We start from the raw sequence: 19,351 nt of genomic DNA, 5'->3' as shown, positions 1-19,351 counted from the left end.
CTTGAATAGTCATCTCCCTTGATTCACAAACGCAACAAGTATTTCAAACATCAACTGATTTATTTTAACGTTCTCCTAACGTCATTTTTTGTTCTATATTTCGCGGTATCACGTGGCAAACTCTGCGGCTACTTTTCCAATTTTGAACACTCTTCCGCTGTCTTCTCTTGAAAATGGACTAATAAGTCTGAAATATATTGAGATTTATATCACCATTGAATACAACAGAAAAAAAAAATTACTGTTGTTTAGAGTTAAAATTTGTGTGAAAAAGAAAAAACAAACAACAAAAAAAAAGAACTTTATTTCTTTTGTTTGCATTTAATTTTACTCTATATAAAAAAAAAAATCTCGCATTGTTCTTGGCTTTTAATTTTACCTTATAATTTTCTTCAACAATGCTTCAAGCAAACTACAACCTACTTATATATATATATATATATAGTGGCTTCCTTCAGTCTTGACAGATTATGGATACCCACTGTAAGGGTGTCTGCGGGTAAAAGTTTAGTGGCAAGAGTTGCAAAATCTCAAACCTCTCCAGAGTCGACATTGTTACATACCAGTGGCAAGTGGAGGTTCAGAACAACTGGAAACAATGCCTAGATAAGCGGAGAGCACATACAGCGCCTAGAATTTCTAAATGATCACCTATCTGATACTAACCAGGCTCAACATTGCTTATCTTCGGTGATCTGACGAGAACTGGTGTGTCAACATGATTATGCTGTACTTGTATACTTACACACAATATATATACACATATATATATACACATATATATATATATATGTATAAACTATTATATATTAGCATGGATACCCGGCATTGCCTAGGTTGACATGAAGTTCCATTTGGAACACACTTGCTATACTAAAGATATTAATCACTTCCATCGTGGGCAATGTCAATACTCTCAGAACAATTTCAAAAATAAAAAAACGGTTAAAAACATGTAAATGTAATCGCCCAAAAAAGAAAAAGTATGTGATACCCTCTCCACCAGATATTTCGGCAGAAGGGCTACAAAGAGAAAAAACTATTCTCCTCCTGATATTGAGCACTTTTTGTTGCCAATGCGCTGGAAAAAACTCCCCCCCCCCAAAAAAAAAAAAAAATAAATAAATAAAATTAAAAAATAAATGAATGAGAACAATAAAAAATAGCAGGGAATGCCTGTGTAAGCGAAAAAAGAAAAAAAAGTTCAGGCTCAAACGTGAAGCACAAAAGAGATGCCATCATGACATTGCAAAAGAAGCTTTTTAAACATAGCTTTAGTTTGATATGTGTGCGTGACTTGCAAAAACTTTAAAGAAAAAAATGGAATTCCTTTCACTCACTTGTTTTTTTCTTTTGTTTCTTTTGATAAAGGCATTTTCTTTTTTTTTTGTAAAGGCACTTTCTAATATGTATAAAACATAATTTGCCACAGTTTAAAGCGTTTTCAAAGGTAAATATTGTACTTGATCCAACAGGTGACGTTTTTTTCTCATTCATCATAGCTAGAGAAAAATTATTTTTAAGCAGAGGTATAATTTGGTGAGCAATATAAGAAAAAATTCAATTCCTTTAATTTTTTAAACTGACTTTTTTTTTTTTTTTTTTTTTTTTTTTCATAAAGGCATTTTACTGTTTTTTTTTGTTTTTTTTTCATAAAGGCATTTTCTAATACATATAAAATGTAATTTGCCACAGTTAAGAGTTTTTGAAGGAAGGCTGGGGAAAAAGTATTTTTAAGCAGAGGTATGATTTGATGAGTAGTTTAAGAAAAAATGTAATTCCTTTCACTGGCTTGATTTTTTGGGGTTTTTTTTATAAAGACACTTATTTTACTCACTTTTTTTTTTTCATAAAAGTACTTTACTGGCTTTTTTTCATAAACTCCTAATGAACCGCCCCCTTAAGTAAATACTTAATTAAATCTCCACACTAACGTACTGTACTTGCAATAACCCTTATCCCTGAGTGGCTTCCGGGCTTTGATAAGTGGTGACCACTGTGTGAAAAAAAAAAAAAAAGAAGGTATTTTCTAATATGTATTAAACGTAATTTGCCACAGTTTAACGAGTTTTCAAAGGGAAATAGTGTATTTAATCCAACAGGTGGCGTCCAGAGTAAATAACTCAAAACTGGTTTCTAAAAAGAATCGATGTCAAGAATAATAATTTTAAATAAATTAAATCAATATATTATCAATAATAAATCAAGTTTAAATAACAATCTTAAATAGAATACATAATATAATTCTCTTGCTATAAACGGTAACTAACATACAGCTATTTAATAAAATCGATTTTTTCTATTAAATGGACTTTTTGTATATATTAATCAAATTGTGAACAAACAAACAGACAGGAATATGAATATATATATATATATATATATATTACAAAAACACACATGCAATAAAACAGGCACAATTTTTCCCTTTCGGATAAAAGCAATGTAGGTTTGCAACTGCAGACACCAGTTATAAATTCATTATAGCTAATAACCATTATCTGATATCGTTTTTGATTGATTTTCTTCTGTTATCTAACAACACTACATTAATTTCTTGAAGCATCACATTCAAAATTACAACACGTGTAATGGTGGGAGCATGATTTTCATCCATTAACTATTTTCTCCTCATACTCCCCTCAACGTAACCAGAAATCGCTTTGGGTTAGGAACAGCTTATGATACGATACCGTCCGTGCTCAGTTTTTCTTCCGATACATTTCACTTGAGACCTTTCTTCAACACGTCTTGAAATAGCAACCTCTTCCTTGACAGTTTCGGTTACTTCTGATTGGCTGTTAGCATACGATTACTAGAAATTAACAAATATTGAAATATGTGATTTTCAAACGGATAGACAATACTTACAAAAACAATGCAAACCTACTTTGCTTGTCATTACAAAAAACATTTGACTGCTTCTAATATAGGATTTCTAACAAAAAACACTGACCTGCGTCTACATTTTTATAATTTCTTTAAAAACTAATTCCATTAATTTTAATGATTTTTTGAGTTGCATCTGTTTGCTTTCCTTATTGCCACTTATAGTTGCACTTTTTTTTAATTGTCGCTTGCCCCCACTTTTTTTTTAATCGTCGCTTGCCCCCACTTTTTTTTTTAATCGTCGCTTGCCCCCACTTCCCATGTTATAAAAAGGTTTCTGAATATTAGCGCTTCTTTACAGTGACGATAAAAGCTTCCACTGTTTACATTATTCATACCTTCCCAGGTTTCATTTTTTTTCTCTCTTTTTCGTCAGCATACAATTGACAATTTTTCACACAACTATTAATAAGTCATATATGCACGGCTTGAAGTATGAAAAAAATGTAACTTTGAAGGCATAATGAGGCACAATTTCATATTTTGTATGAGCAAAATTCAACCCTTAATCCTAAATGAAGGACACTCTTGAGTGAGGAAAAAAATTGCTTCAGTTTAGAATGACAGGTTTCTTTTTTTAATATTGCTTCAAATTCTCCCCATGAGGTCAGAGTAAGGCACAATCTCATTTTTAATGCGAGCAAAATCTAGCCCTCCACTCAAAATAAAGTGTATTCTTGATTGGGGGGGAAAAAATTTAAATTGTGATGAAGAAATGCTTATGAACTAAAAAGACAGTTTTTTCATGGCAAAATATACAATAATTAAAAACTGTGAATTAGAATAAAAATCAAAAGCTGCCACAATCTAGAAAGATTTATCTGTCACTAACAGAGCACTGGACAGATGCAACACTGTTTTTAAATAATCGACACAAACAAGCACTATTTGCCAGTGGAAGCATCAGTGCTGACAATCACAGCCAGTGGCTTCTGCCGACTGTCAATGCCAGACAGTGGACGCTAGATTATTTCATTTTGGCCACAGCCGTCAGTGCCTACAATAACCAGCAATAACCCCCACTAACGACCATAGTTTACTTTGTTTACAGTGGGGGAGAGGGGTATCATTACCATATCTGTTCTGACTTTGTATTGTATTTCAATTGGACAACGCCAGTACATGGGTCCTGCTAGTATATAGTTATATATATATATATATATATATATTGCGCGCGCGGGCGCACACACACACACACACACACACACACACATTTGATGATTTTAATTTTACGAATCAGGTTCCACAAGGATATACAACAGTATTTTAATAGTTATTTACAGTTGTTTCAAGGCAATTGTTTATTTTAAGTCATAAAACAATTTTTCTTTTTTTAAACTGGACTATCTTGATTAGCAACAGTACTTAAAAAGTATATATATATATATATATATATATATATATATATATATATATAAGATACATGCATACAAGGTAAGTGTCAGAAGACTATCACAATGTAAAGAATGGAATGTTGTCTGTTTAGGAAGGAAGACAAAAACAAGTGCTATATATAAATTTATATCTATAAATATGTATATTTAAATTTATATCTATAAATATGTATATTTAAATTTATATCTATAAATATGTATATTTAAATTTATATCTATAAATATGTATATTTAAATTTATATCTATAAATATGTATATTTAAATTTATATCTATATAAATATGTATATTTAAATTTATATATATAAATATGTATATTTAAATTTATATCTATAAATATGTATATTTAAATTTATATATATAAATATGTATATTTAAATCTATATAAATAAATATGTATATTTAAATTTATATATATAAATATGTATATTTAAATTTATATAAATAAATATGTATATTTAAATTTATATAAATAAATATGTATACACAAACACACACACATATATATTTGTTTTTTTTTTTCTTTTTTTGTCAATAATAAGACTCAGTTGAAAAGTGATGTACTGTGTGTTCCATAATATATTTTGAGGAAAATCCCCTTTCTCAAATGGTGAGGGTTTCAAATCTTGAGATCGCATAGTCTCCAATCACCTCACCCTCACTCAGTCTTTTTTCAGAGGCAGGGAGGGGGATACGGTGAAAGGTTAGTAAAAAAATAAAATTATTTAAACTACAACTAATTCTAATTCAGAGTGGTAAGTTCCTCTAAAAGATTTGTTTCTTTAATTTTCTTAACCTTACAACTAACTCTAAGTTCTCCACCCACCCACCCCCCGTTCCCCAAAAAAGAAACTTATAAAACCACACACAATTGCTTAAAAACATACACACCTTGAGAACGGGGGGGGGGGGACAGAAATGGTTAACTTGGAGGAATAACAAAACGTGTTGATCTACAATACAATTGAAAGAGTTTTTTTATAGCCAATTTCTAAAAAAAAAAAAAATAAATAAATAATTTTTAGAACCAATAAAACTTCAAATCTCAATTATTAAAATTGGAAATGACAAATGCTCAGTGTTGGATTCATGCTCCCTCAGGGGCCACCAGTCCACCACCATAATAAAAGGATGACTTACCCATCTGTATGTAACGTTCCAAACTCGTTCTTCGATCATCAAGCTGTGCTTGTGATAATGCGAGCAGACGTTTTGGAGGAAAAGGCGGCAAAGTGCTGGCACCAAATTGTTTTTTTAACTAAAAAAAAAAAAAAAATCAAGAAATTTAAAAAATAAATCGGTTCTGTATTCAAAATTTTTGATCAAATGAAGACATTCAATTTTAGAATGTTTTGTTTTGATTTTTTACTTTTCTGGTTAAACTAAAAAAAAAAAATTAAAAAAAAAAAACAATTTCTGTATTCTATTATTTAACTTTTATTTTACAAAGTTTCTGTAAAAAAAAAAAAAAATAAAAAAAGATTTAATTATTCTTAAAATGAAATTAACATTTCCAGAGAAATATTTTTGTAAATTCAAAATTGCTTAAAAAAGCTTTCCTTTTTTTTTTTGATTACTGAAATAAATATTTTAAATAAAATATTTCGTTTTAAAATTAATAAAAATTAAATTCTATAGATTTAACGCCTTCCAATGATTTTTATTTATTGTTTAAGTGGAAACACACACACGTCTCCAAAAACAAAATCTAAAAAAAGCACATTTGTGTAAAATCAGAAGATATGCAAGAAATTAACAAAATTATGAAACTAGTGATCATGTGACCTCTTGTTGGATGCGTGCCACATGAATTGAATCATAATAAAAAAAATCGTCGTTTTGAAGTGTCTTCTACGCTCCTTCTGTGAAACAAAAACGACCCATTTCTCGAGCAGATTGTGATGTGTGATGAGAAGTGGATCCTCTACGACAACCGGTGACATTCAGTGATTGGATGCCGGAGAAGCTTGACAACATTTCCTGAAGCCAAAATTGCACCAAAAAAAGTTTATGGTGACTGTTTGGTGATCTGCGGCCGGTGTCATCCATCACAGCTTCTCGAATTCGGGCGAAACAATCACGGTAGAGAAGTACTGCCGACAAATTGACGAAATGCACCAGAAGCTCCAACGTACGAGCCAGAGATTGGTCAATATGAAGGGACCAATTCTCCTCCATGACAACGCGCCCACAAGTTGCTCAATTGCTCCTGCAAAAGCTGAACGAATTGGGCTATGAGACTGCCTCATCTGCCATATTCACTGGATCTCTCGCCCATCGATTCTCACTTTTTCAAACATCTCAACAATGTCCTGCACGAAAAATGTTTCAAAAGCCAAGATGATGCCGAATCGGCCTTCAATGACTTCATCGCTTCCAGAACTGCTTATGGGATAAATAAACTTGTTTATCGTTGGCAAAAATGTGTTGATTCGAATGATTCTTATTTTGATTAATAAAGTTTATTATGACAGGAGTTATGATCTTTTGAAGTTGAACGTCAAAAAACGACACTTTTTGCACAAACCTAATATTTGAACAGAAATGCTCAAAACTGGACTTATTCTATTATACAAGGTTGTGTATGTGTGTGCACGCATGCAAGGTTAAAGCTTGTATACTATTAAAGAATAAACTTACATTTGGAGTTATCAGATTAGTACAAGGTGTCTGGAAGCTGAGAAAGGTATACTACAAAAAGGTGGCCAAAATAATGAAGCCTTCAGGCTAAACAGATGACAAAAACAAATATGGATATTGCTGGAGAGAAGTGCATTTAAAATAACAATGGCGCATTAGCAACAAATGAACAGGAGAGATGTTTGGTTATGGAAGATTGTTGGATGCAGAGTTTTCATGCAACCAAAGAAAATCTAGAAGTTGCAGAAGTCTCTGATCCAATGATGCTGGAATCTGAATCAAATGAAAGGAGTAAAAGAGTAGACAAATGAAAAGGAGCATAAAGATGATCACATAGAGATGATCAGAACTGACAAATCAGACCATAAAAAAAAGGTTGTTCTCAACGACTTTGACTTTAGTACAAGCGGGAACTGTTACAAGAGTAAAATATGAGCACTAGATTAATGTAATTACATCATATTTTGTTAAAGGAAGTTTCAAGGGAACATTAAATTTATAAGTGGTCGCCAGTCACATGTATACTAAGTAATAATAATAATGGGGAAAGAGCTTCTATCTTGAGATCATCACTGCTCTGATCCGCATCTGGTATCAATTGAAATGAATGGCTCCCATCTTGGAGAGGTTCCATGTTTTGATCAGCTTCTGGGTCTGACCTTTACTCCTGATCAGAAATCACACACGTACATCAAATCTGTGGCCAAGGTAGCTAGAAAAACGGTGGGATCATTCTACCACTCCAGTAGATATCTTGCTGCTTATGCAGTTCTCTATCTATATAAGAGCCAAGCCAAGTACATTCAAGGACGGAGTGCTGTTGCCACATTTGGGAACGAGCTGCCAGAAGCATTTTATCCTGCCTTAATAGAGTTCAAAATAGACTTCGTAGCATAGTAGGGGGATAACCTTTTCTCTTCACTGCAATCTCTTTCCCACGGAAGAGACGTTGTGAGCCTGTTTCTGCTTTATCATTTTCTCATCCCCCCCCCACCCATCAAGCTTTCACAGAAAACACTCATCTAGCTGAGACCACTATCAATAATTTTCCCCACTCTTTATCTGTGCCTAAATCTAAACGTAGATTCCAACGTAAACAAGTTCTTGATGTCCCCTTAAGTAATCCAATTTACCAAATTTCCACTACTAATGATTTTTACGATATTGTCCTATTTACTACTGTACATTCATTCACCCTTATCCTCAAGTGGCCTCCAAGCCTTGATAAGTGGTCACTCCTTCGGGGGGGGGGGGTGTAACTCCACTCCCTAAAGCTCCCAAATTGAGCATCACTACCGAATATATTTTAACATCATACTCTGGATCAGCTTTTTTGTTTTTAAATGCCTTTACCATTAAAATTATAAATAACTTTTGAGGATATAACTAAGTGCTGATAGCATTATTTCTGCCCGACCCCATCACCACCACTTCTAGAATCAGACAAAGTCTTTGTATTAGTTATCTTATCTGAGAGAATACTGACCAAGATTCAAAAATTAGTTATATAGTTGTATTATCTGAGAGATGACCAAGATTCAAAAAACATGGTTCCAATGTGACAATCAAAAACATGTTTATTTATTTTTTTCTAATCTAGAAGTTATTAAAAGAAACATTGTGTTAACTCTACACAAGAAATTTTTTTTTTTCGTGAAAATAAAATTGTGGAGATAAAGAAATAAACAGAAACATTTTTATGAAAGCAGTTTAGTTTTGACTTGATTTTGTCATCCATTTTTATTTAATCAAAAAGTTGGAATTTACACTTCAGGGTGAATATAGATTTATTAAGAGATAAACAATATTAAACCCGTTTGTGTGATGAGCTTGAATCATAAAAAGAAAATCAATATATTGATCGGCTTTTGAAATTCTCATAAACATAAAAATTATTCAATTATAGATTTTTGGATTTCAGATTCAAAAGAACATTTTCTTCTATCGATTTTCTATCAAAATGTTTTATTAAACTGAAATAAATTAAGCATTCATATTGTTAAGGAAATTGTATACCAAATATTTTGCAAACAAAAAATAAATTAAAAGAAAATTTGTAACATACATATATATATATGTGTGTGTTGGGACAATTAATCGAAATCGAAAAATTGGAACTTTTGAGAGTATTGGAATCGGAAAAATCTGAGCATATTTTCCAATGCCAAAAACGATTCTTTTAATTTTCTTTTATTTTTTTTAAATTTCATTTAAAGTAAAATCTTCCACTGCTGAGAGTAATGATAAAATAATAAATATTTATTGGTTTTAAAATATTAAAACTAAAATCTATAGCTCATCCCTCCCCATGAGTGTATTTTTACGTTTGAGAAAATATCTACACATTTAATTTGTGTTTTTTATGATAATCACTCTATAGTTAAATACTTAGAGATCTAATCAGAATCAGTAATTGTAATATTGGAATTTAGTATAGAATCTGTAAAAATATTAGAATTGTCTCATCACTAATATATATATATATATATATATATATAAAAGACACTGATAGAAATTCAGATGAAAAATCCCGATAGATATTAGTTGAAGTAATACTGTCAAGGAGATCCTAGCCGAAAAGAAAAAGCTCAATATTTAAGAATAGTGCAATATACAAGTTTCGTGGTTCAATTTACAATTCTGAAAAAATATAAGCGTCTATTCGCAGCTGAACATTTTGCTAACTGCATTTCATTTCCTCTGATGATATGAGCCATTGTTGAAAATCCAGGGATTAAGGAAATTAAAATAACCCCTTCTTTATATTCCTTAATCGAATATATGCCTCTATATGTTTTTTTCAGAATTTAAAATTGAACGACGAAACATCTATATATATATATATATATATATATATATATATATATATATATATATATATATATTCAGTAATGTGATTAATAATTTAAAATTCAAATTAGAATTAAATTAAAAATCCGTTTCACAAGAAGGAACAACAACAAAGTCAATAATTTGTACAATCGTTTCGGAAAACAATGTTTTTATTGTGGTAGACATTAAGCCACGGACAATAATTTTTACATATAGTATTTTTAAAAAGTTTACTCATCAGCAAAAGTATTGGGAAGAGTTTTTAATATATGTAAAACACACCATAAATAAACCTAGCATTAAAAGCAAGGCAGATGTATCTGGAAAATAATTAAAATAAAAGGTATGTATTTACTTGATAAGCAAATTACTATGGGTTAAAGATAGAAATAAAATAGAATAAAATTATAAATCTGGGGGTATCAAAACCAAAGCAAAATATGATGAAAGTAAAAATAAAATAGATACACCCCATAATTTATTATACCATACCAGTTCATACTGAAACACTTATCACAATATTCTGTGGATCTATATTAAAAAAAACTTGTTATACTTTGTGACATATTTCCATTTTATGGAGGTCAGGCGCGAACAAACACCCCATAATTTTATTTTGCCATATTTCTTCAAACTGAAACATAATTATCAAAGTATACTTAGCAGATAGATATGAAAAGTCTTTATTAAAGTTTGTGTCTATTTCCATTCTATGGAGGCCAGGCGCGAACGCAGACCCCACAATTTTATTATACCATCCCTCCCTATTTAAGTTAAAACATACTTATCAAAGTATTATTATGTACATCTATATCAAAAACATTTGTAAACGTTTTTTTTTAATTTAAAAATTTTTTATTTCCATACTTTGCAGAGCAGGCGCGAATGCAGACCCCACAATCTTAATAAATCATCATTATGCCAGATCAAACATACCCATTCCTGTGTCTTGATACATCTTCTATCATTATATGTAATCAGTTTTCTGTCAACCATATAGGAGCCTATTCGTGACCAGACACAAACAGAGATGTTCAGCTTTATATTATAGATATATATATATATATATATATATATTTTTTTTTTTTTTTGAGGTGAGGGGGAAGGGAGAATGCTGTTCCCTGTGTTTAAGCTGTTGTTAGTAGGTAGATGTAAGGTGATTCTTTTAGCTTGGCGGTTATTTATTGCCCTTGATTTTAAAATTTTCCATATATTGGAATTTAACTACCTGAATAAAAATGAAAAATGACAATCATCAAAAATAAGTTATATATATGTATGTATGAATAAATACCCTTGCCACGATAATTACCCCACACATCGTTATATAGGGAAAAATATAACTACTAACCCACCATATTTATTTAAATATTATTAATAGACCCATATATCCATTTAAAAATAACTACTAACCCGACCATAAGGACATATATCTTATATATAAAAAAACAAATAAGTTAATAAATTAGGAACCTCAAAAAACTAAAAACAAATGAAAGAATGAAAAATGGCTATATATAAAAAGTAAATTAATATATAAAAAATAAATTAATTAATAAATAAAAAAAACAAAAATAAAAACATTTATCAATAGGAAGTTGCCAGTAGTAAAGAAAGAACAGCCACAAAAACAATCTAGCATATAGGTAGTAGTGACACTAGGAATATAAAAGTACTTTAGCTCAAAGCAAATAAAGTAGCCGCCAGACTGATAGAATTCTAACACCTACCAACTGTCAACAGGTTAATTGCATGAAACAGCACTTCCCTCCCCCATTACCCTTACTCTGTAAACTGAAAAAAAAAATGAAGGAATAAAAAAACAGGACATAAAAAAATAAATTAATAAATAAAAATAACATTTGTCAAAAGAAAATGAGTCCCCACCAATAAAAGATATACAACTATAAAAAATAACCGATATAAAATGTTCCATTAGCGTTCTTTTTAAAAAATTATCATTTCATAAGCTGAAAAGCTATAATAAACATCCATATGAATACTTTGACCTTAATTGCTGATTTCAAAAGGCGAAGAATTAAAAGGTAAATAATTATATATATTTATATATATATGTATGTATCTGTGTATGTGTATATATATATATATATAGATGTGTGTGTATATATATATATATGTATATGTGTGTGTCTATGAATTTTATTAGAAATATATTATTATAATATTATATTTAAACCAAATTCAGATTTATAATTTTGTTCTATTATCTTTAACCCATACTAATTTGCTTATCAAGTAAATACATACCTTTTATTTTAATTTTTTTCCAGATACATCTGCCTTACTTTTAATGCTAGGTTTATTTATGGCGTCTTTTACATATATTAAAAACCTTTCCCAATACTTTTGCTGATGAGGAAACTTTGTTTTTTTAAAAATACTATATATAAAAATTATTGTCCATGGCTTAATGTCTACCATAATAAAAACATTGTTTTCCGAAACGATCGTACAAATTATTGACTTTGTTGTTGTTCCTTCTTGTGAAACAGATTTTTAATTTAATTCTAATTTGAATTTTAAATTATCAACCACATTACTGAATATTAAATTAGCTCTAGGATATTTACCTATCGAGCTTATTATATATCTAAATTACAACGAGCACTTTTTCTTTTCCTGTATTTTAATTAAATTAGTAATTTTACTATTACATTAAAATACACTCTGCTCTTTAGACTATTGTTCTAATCTGCTTTATATATATATATATATATATATATATATATATATATATATATTTATTATACAAAGATTATTGGTTACATATATGCATACATATTTCAGTTGAGTCCTAATTCAGGGACAACACTTTAGACAAAAAAGAATTTATAGTGAAATGGGTGTCAAGATTACATTGTTTTTTTATAAGATATTTGGGTGTGATCTACATTTCCGGGGGGGTGGGGGGGGGTGAATGTAAGCAATAGGGATTTTTGGGAGGTGTGGTGTGGGGAAGGGTAATTGCTGTTTCCCAATGTTTAAGCTGTCATTAGTAGGGAGGTGTTAGGTGATTCTTTTAGCTTGGCAGTTATTTATTGCCCTTGATTTAAAAATGTATATCTTAGGGTTTTTTTTATAGTTGTATATCTTTTATTGGTGGGGACTCATTTTCTTTTGACAAATGTTATTTTTATTTATTAATTTATTTTTTATGTCCTGTTTTTTTATTCCTTCATTTTTTTTCAGTTTACAGAGTAAGGGTAATGGGGGAGGGAAGTGCTGTTTCATGCAATTAACCTGTTGACAGTTGGTAGGTGTTAGAATTCTATCAGTCTGGCGGCTACTTTATTTGCTTTAAGCTAAAATATTTTTATATTCCTAGTGTCACTACTACCTATATGCTAGATTGTTTTTGTGGCTGTTCTTTCTTTACTACTGGCAACTTCCTATTGATAAATGTTTTTATTTTTGTTTTTTTTATTTATTAATTAATTTATTTTTTATATATTAATTTACTTTTTATATATAGCTATTTTTCATTCTTTCATTTGTTTTTAATTTTTTGAGGTTCCTAATTTATTAACTTATTTGTTTTTTTATATATAAGATATAAGTCCTTATGGTCGGGTTAGTAGTTATTTTTAAATGGATATATGGGTCTATTAATAATATTTAAATAAATATGGTGGGTTAGTAGTTATATTTTTTCCTATATAACGATGTGTGGGGTAATTATCGTGGCAAGGGTATTTATACATACATATATATATATATAACTTATTTTTGATGGTTGTCATTTTTCATTTTTATTCAGGTAGTTAAATTCCAATATATGGAAAATTTTAAAATCAAGGGCAATAAATAACCGCCAAGCTAAAAGAATCACCTTACATCTACCTACTAACAACAGCTTAAACACAGGGAACAGCATTCTCCCTTCCCCCTCACCTCAAAAAAAAAAAAAAAAAAAAATATATATATATATATATATATATATATATATATATATATATATAATATAAAGCTGAACATCTGTGTGTGTCTGGTCACGAATAGGCTCCTATATGGTTGACAGAAAACTGATTACATATAATGATAGAAGATGTATCAAGACACAGGAATGGGTATGTTTGATCTGGCATAATGATGATTTATTAAAATTGTGTGGTCTGCGTTCGTGCCTGGTCCACAAAGTATGGAAATAAAAAAATTTTAAATTAAAAAAAACGTTTACAAGTGTCTTTTATATAGATGTACATAATACTTTGATAAGTATGTTTTAACTTAAATAGGGAGGGATGGTATAATAAAATTGTGGGGTCTGCGTTCGCGCCTGGCCTCCATAGAATGGAAATAGGCAAAAACTTTAATAAAGACTTTTCATATCTATCTGCGTAAGTATACTTTGATAATTATGTTTCAGTTTGAAGAAATATGGCAAAATAAAATTATGGGGTGTTTGTTCGCGCCTGACCTCCATAAAATGGAAATATGTCACAAAGTTTAACAAGTTTTTTTAATATAGATCCACAGAATATTGTGATAAGTGTTTCAGTGTGAACAGGTATAGTATAATAAATTATGGGGTTTATCTATTTTATTTTTACTTTCATCATATTTTGCTTTGGTTTTGATACCCCCAAATTCGAAGCTATCTCTTTACAACCCTTCCTTTTCATAACCTATCATACTTTCATAAATCAGAGTCCATTTTCTGTAGGCTGTTTTTGAACCCAGTCAAGGACGGGTACTTTTGGTAGTATATATATATATATATATATATATATATGTATATATATAAAACAACACTACTGCTCACATTCACAATTTTCCCTGGAATGTAGATCGCACCCAAATATCTTATAAAAACCAATGTAGTCTTGACACCCATTTCAATTTACATTTCTTTGGAGGGGGGGGGCGTCTGATTAAGTGTTGTCCCTGAATTGGGACTCCACTGAAACATGTATGCATATATGTAACCAATAATGTTTGTATAATAAACAGATTATATACCAGCTCTGTCCTACATTAAGCACTCTTTAATAATCATGTGAGTTTCATTGGATTTACATCTAGGAAACTAATCAATACAACCGGTATATACATATATATATATATATATACATATATATATATATACATATATATATATATATATACATATATATATATATATATATACATACACACACACACACTATTCAAGCATGTCTGATTGAACACAACAGATTTATTCTTTTTTCCGATTTTTCTGGATATCTTTTACATTCGTTGAGTGGTCTTTTCTTATTTCAGCTGGCATATTGTATAAAATGGCACCCAAAAGTTATTCAGCCATATTCTTCTCAAGCACTTTCTATCGATGCATCCAATTATCATCAAGAGCGATTGTTGTTATCGTTTTCTTTGAGGTTTAGTGTATATATATATTTTTTTAATTGGTTGTAAAGGTGCGTGTGGGAAGGTTAGGGGCGATGAGATGAAGAATGTCTCCAAACCCACTCAAAAACTCATACAACGCATACATACGTCACATTACAACAATGTTCTCCCAACGATTAACCTATCATTTAGCTGACAATAGCGCCATAAAACAACACCTAACATCCCACGATAAAAACCTACAGTCGTCCGACATTAGAAATATCTTAACTAAAAACACTAAAATTCAATACCTTAACACACGACTAAAATTACCAGAAGCCATACTTAAAAACTATAGCCCTTTTCTAACCGGATCTCATTTAAGACCAGGACAAATATATTAACCGTATTTAATAACTAACAAGAAACTAAATAAACAATCTATAAAATAAGAAAATCGAAAATAAAACTAATTCGCCTCTAACCTTCCCGCAACCACCTTTACAACCAACAATAAAATAAACTATAAATACACCAAGTCTCAAAGAAAAAGAAAAAGAAACGATAACAACAACAGTCGCTCCTAATAATAATCGGATGCACCGATAGAAAGCGCTTGAGAGGAATATGGCTGAACAACAATTTTTGGGCACCATTTTATACAACATGCCAGCTGAAATAAAAACGACCTCTCAGTGAATGAAAAAAATATCCAGAAAAAAAGAATAAATCTGTCGTGTTCAATCAAACGTGTTTGAATGACTTGCTGCCAAAATATACAAATATATATACTATTATATAAAAGTCACATTTTGTGTGTGTGTGTGTGAGACAGTTCCTTCCTTATAGCTTCCGAAATGGCTGAGCCTATTTTTAGCAAATTTCACACAAAAGTAATTTATATGTCTGGTAGTGTTCTTAGATATGTTTTGCATATAAATTCATCGGATAAGTATCGAAAATCGAAAAAATCCAATCCTAAAAATAGGATTTCTTTCTTATAGATAATAAAGAATTTTTACAGGGGAATATTTTTCAGTTACACCAGTCAAGGGAGATAATTCTCAGCGAATCGAGGAGGATTTAATTCTCAGCAAATCATTTCATCCTATAAAGAAACAGAACTTATCATGTGGAGATATAGCTCAGTGGTAGAGAATTCGACTGCAGATTGAATGGTCCCCTGTTCAAGCCCGGGTGTACCTCACCATTTTATTTTAATTTTTTCTTGTTAATGTGTTCAATTTGCAGATTTAAAAGTAAACATTAATCAGAAGTGACTTTTCCAGAGTATTCACTGACGAGCTCAAATATCAGCTGACATGATATTGTAAACAAACACAGACAGAATTTGATGAATGTCATTATCCTTTTTTTTTTTTTTTTTTTTTTTGCAAGAGCCCACCAGGCAAATTATTCCTCATAATACATAGAGGATCAATTCTATAATAGTACATATGCAATCTGCAAAAACTAAAATATTATGTTTAAGCATATTGTACAACCAGGCAACACCGGGCATCCAGCAATTATATATATATATATATATATATAGTCATCCACATACAGTACTGTTTCGCTGTTTCACAGCTCATCGGTGCGGCTAGACAGGCAATTGCCTCAAGCCAGGATCGAAACCCGACCGCCTAAATGACAGTAAAGACTTCTCACCATTACGCTATACGGCTGCTGCTGTGTGGGTAATGAATAAACGATGTTTTGACATGATATATATATATATATATATATATATATATAAACTATAGAATGATAAATTCCAACAACCATTTATTAATTTTTCAAAATTCACAAGATCCATATAACTTGATGGGCTGCTTTGTATATATATATATATATATTTAATTATTATTTTAATTATTTAATTATTATAGTAAAAAAATAATTATATATATATTATATATATATATATATATATATATATATATACACATTAAACAACCAGAAATGGGTGTGTGTGTGTGTGTGTGTGAATATATATATATATATATATATATATATATATATATCCTGGATTTTTTTTTATACGTTTAACTTTTCAGAAGTTCAAAGACCAAAACATCCAAAAGCAAAACCCAAAAAACAATTCACTTGTACTGAAATAGAATGCATAAAATACTGTTGCATAATGACATTGACACACCGGTTCTCATTAAATCACCAAAGTTAAGCAACGTTAAGCCTGGTCAGTATCAGATGGATGACCATTGGGAAATACCAGGTGCTGTATGTAGGAGGAACTCGACACCTCCCTGCAAGAGTTGCAAAAACCTAACATTGTCATCTCTCCTAATGGGACTATACATACACCTGGAGATCATTTGTAAATTTGATACTCCCAATGCAAAAGATAGCTTACCTGTTCATGGAAGTGATGGAGCTGTCTGTAGCGGACAGTGCAATGATAAGCACCATTGATGTGAATATTGAAAGCCTGGAAGAGAGAGAAATGAAATGTTTACAATTAACAAGGTTAAATAACAATTAACAAGGTTAAATTACAATTAACAAGGTTAAATATTCAAGACTGCATGAAGATGCAACATATTTACATTTTTATGGTTTTTTTAAGGAAAAAAGAAATTTGATTAAAGTGTCAGAAATTTTGTTTCAAAGTTCTTTTGTGTGTGATGAGAAGAGGAGGGGTTATCTTCATGTTTTTGTTATTAAAGAGATAGAAGCAGACTTAAAGGAATTTCATTATCTTGTCTTCAGTAAAACTTGGCCACCCACAAGTTAAACTTAAACACGAAATTTTGAAATAACATTCCTGATGCTTTTATCTGATTCTTATCCAAAAAATTTAAACCTTTAACAAACTTTGCTCTTTCAAGGTATATTTTACATTTTTGAAAAACTGTTGATGTATTCGCTTTACCCAAATCGGATATTACACGATACTAATACAGCAGTCATTAATATTTCAAATACACACTTAACGTAATATGCAAAAATTAATCATTTGTATACATATAAAAAAAGCTACAATAATTCCTAATAATACTTAATATTCATCACAACTCATATTTTGGAAATTGATTTGACAGCCAATCTGCAACATGGACTTCCAGAAATAAATAAATACATAAAACAGACAATGGAGAGCCTTGCCGAACAGTTGTACACGTTTCTTTTTATCCCCCCCACTCCAAAGAACAGATACTACTCTTGTAAATTAGGGACATCAACACCTACTATCTTATACGACACAAGATGCTAGCAAATACACATAAGATAATTGAAAATTCCTTCTAATATTGTCATTATTCTTTAATTATGCAAACTCGTATCCACGTGTTTCCCACGAACCGCATTGATTTAGCCTTAAAACACGGCTCCTTCATCATGTTTTCTTGCTTTCATTAAAAAAATCTTGTTAAATTACAACTTGCAACATGATGATCCATTCATAACATTTGCTTTTATCCATCTTTTTCATTCGCCAATTTAACTACAAGTACATGAATTGTTAGCGTTGTTTTTGGCACTTTCCAATGATGTTACCATTGTCAAAATAATTTGAAGCTAGGAGCTGCATCACAACTGTTTTATCTTAAAAAAACAAAATAAAAACATGATTTTTAAACCAAAATCATGCCATTACTCCAGTTCAATGAAACTATCAGACAAGACTGTAACTTTGATAAGTACTTGTGCAAAATTTGAACCAAACGTGACAACCCATCCACTCGGCTTTGCACAGAACATGACATCATGCGTTCGGGTTTGACTGTAATATAATATATAATGCCAATCAGCCAATCAATGCATGGCAAAGGAGCAGACGATCTTTGGAGAAAGTATTGAAAGAAAAAAATCAGAGACAGAAATTTGGTAATAATCCTTTTGTCTCCATCTTAAACCATATATCAGAAAGTTACCAGGTTGGCGAAGTTTCTTCCACATCCGCTGTCTCTTCTCGACCCACTTTGACATTGTTTGATGTGACTGTAGAAAAGTCTACCTAATTATAAGGGATATTCCGATTGAATATCCCGGCTGCCTTAATTTAATTTAATTAAGAGGAAAAAAAAAAAACGGTTGCCCAACACACCCTACAAGAAAAAAAATTGTTCACGAAAAGAAAAAAAACAAAAAAAATTTATTTTAGTTACAAAAATAAAGAAAAAATGCAAAATAAATAAATGAAAAATACAAATTTTTTTTTTTTTTTTTTTTTAACTTTTGTTAAAAAGAATCAAAAACAAAAATAAGTTGGTTACGATATTAATTTTGTTCAATTTGGTT

The 19,351-nt window shown here is 30.4% G+C and overlaps 1 protein-coding gene across 2 annotated transcripts in view; it reads right to left on the bottom strand.

The window, feature by feature from the left end:
* Positions 1-19,351, bottom strand: part of LOC145243849 (sorting nexin-17-like) — a 169,557-nt gene that overhangs the window by 103,496 nt on the left and 46,710 nt on the right. For both annotated transcript variants that reach the window (XM_080106879.1, XM_080106880.1), the window contains exons 2-3: positions 17,463-17,537; positions 5,423-5,540 (exon numbers count right to left, since the gene is read on the bottom strand). In XM_080106879.1, coding sequence (XP_079963005.1) covers positions 5,423-5,540; positions 17,463-17,537 — 193 coding nt within the window. The remainder of the gene's footprint in view (positions 1-5,422; positions 5,541-17,462; positions 17,538-19,351) is intronic.

Source organism: Euprymna scolopes, chromosome 22, assembly GCF_053919585.1.
Source record: "Euprymna scolopes isolate OS-2025 chromosome 22, ASM5391958v1, whole genome shotgun sequence".
Classification (NCBI taxonomy): Eukaryota; Metazoa; Mollusca; class Cephalopoda; order Sepiida; family Sepiolidae; genus Euprymna; species Euprymna scolopes.
This window is presented reverse-complemented; position numbering and strand designations above follow the sequence as displayed.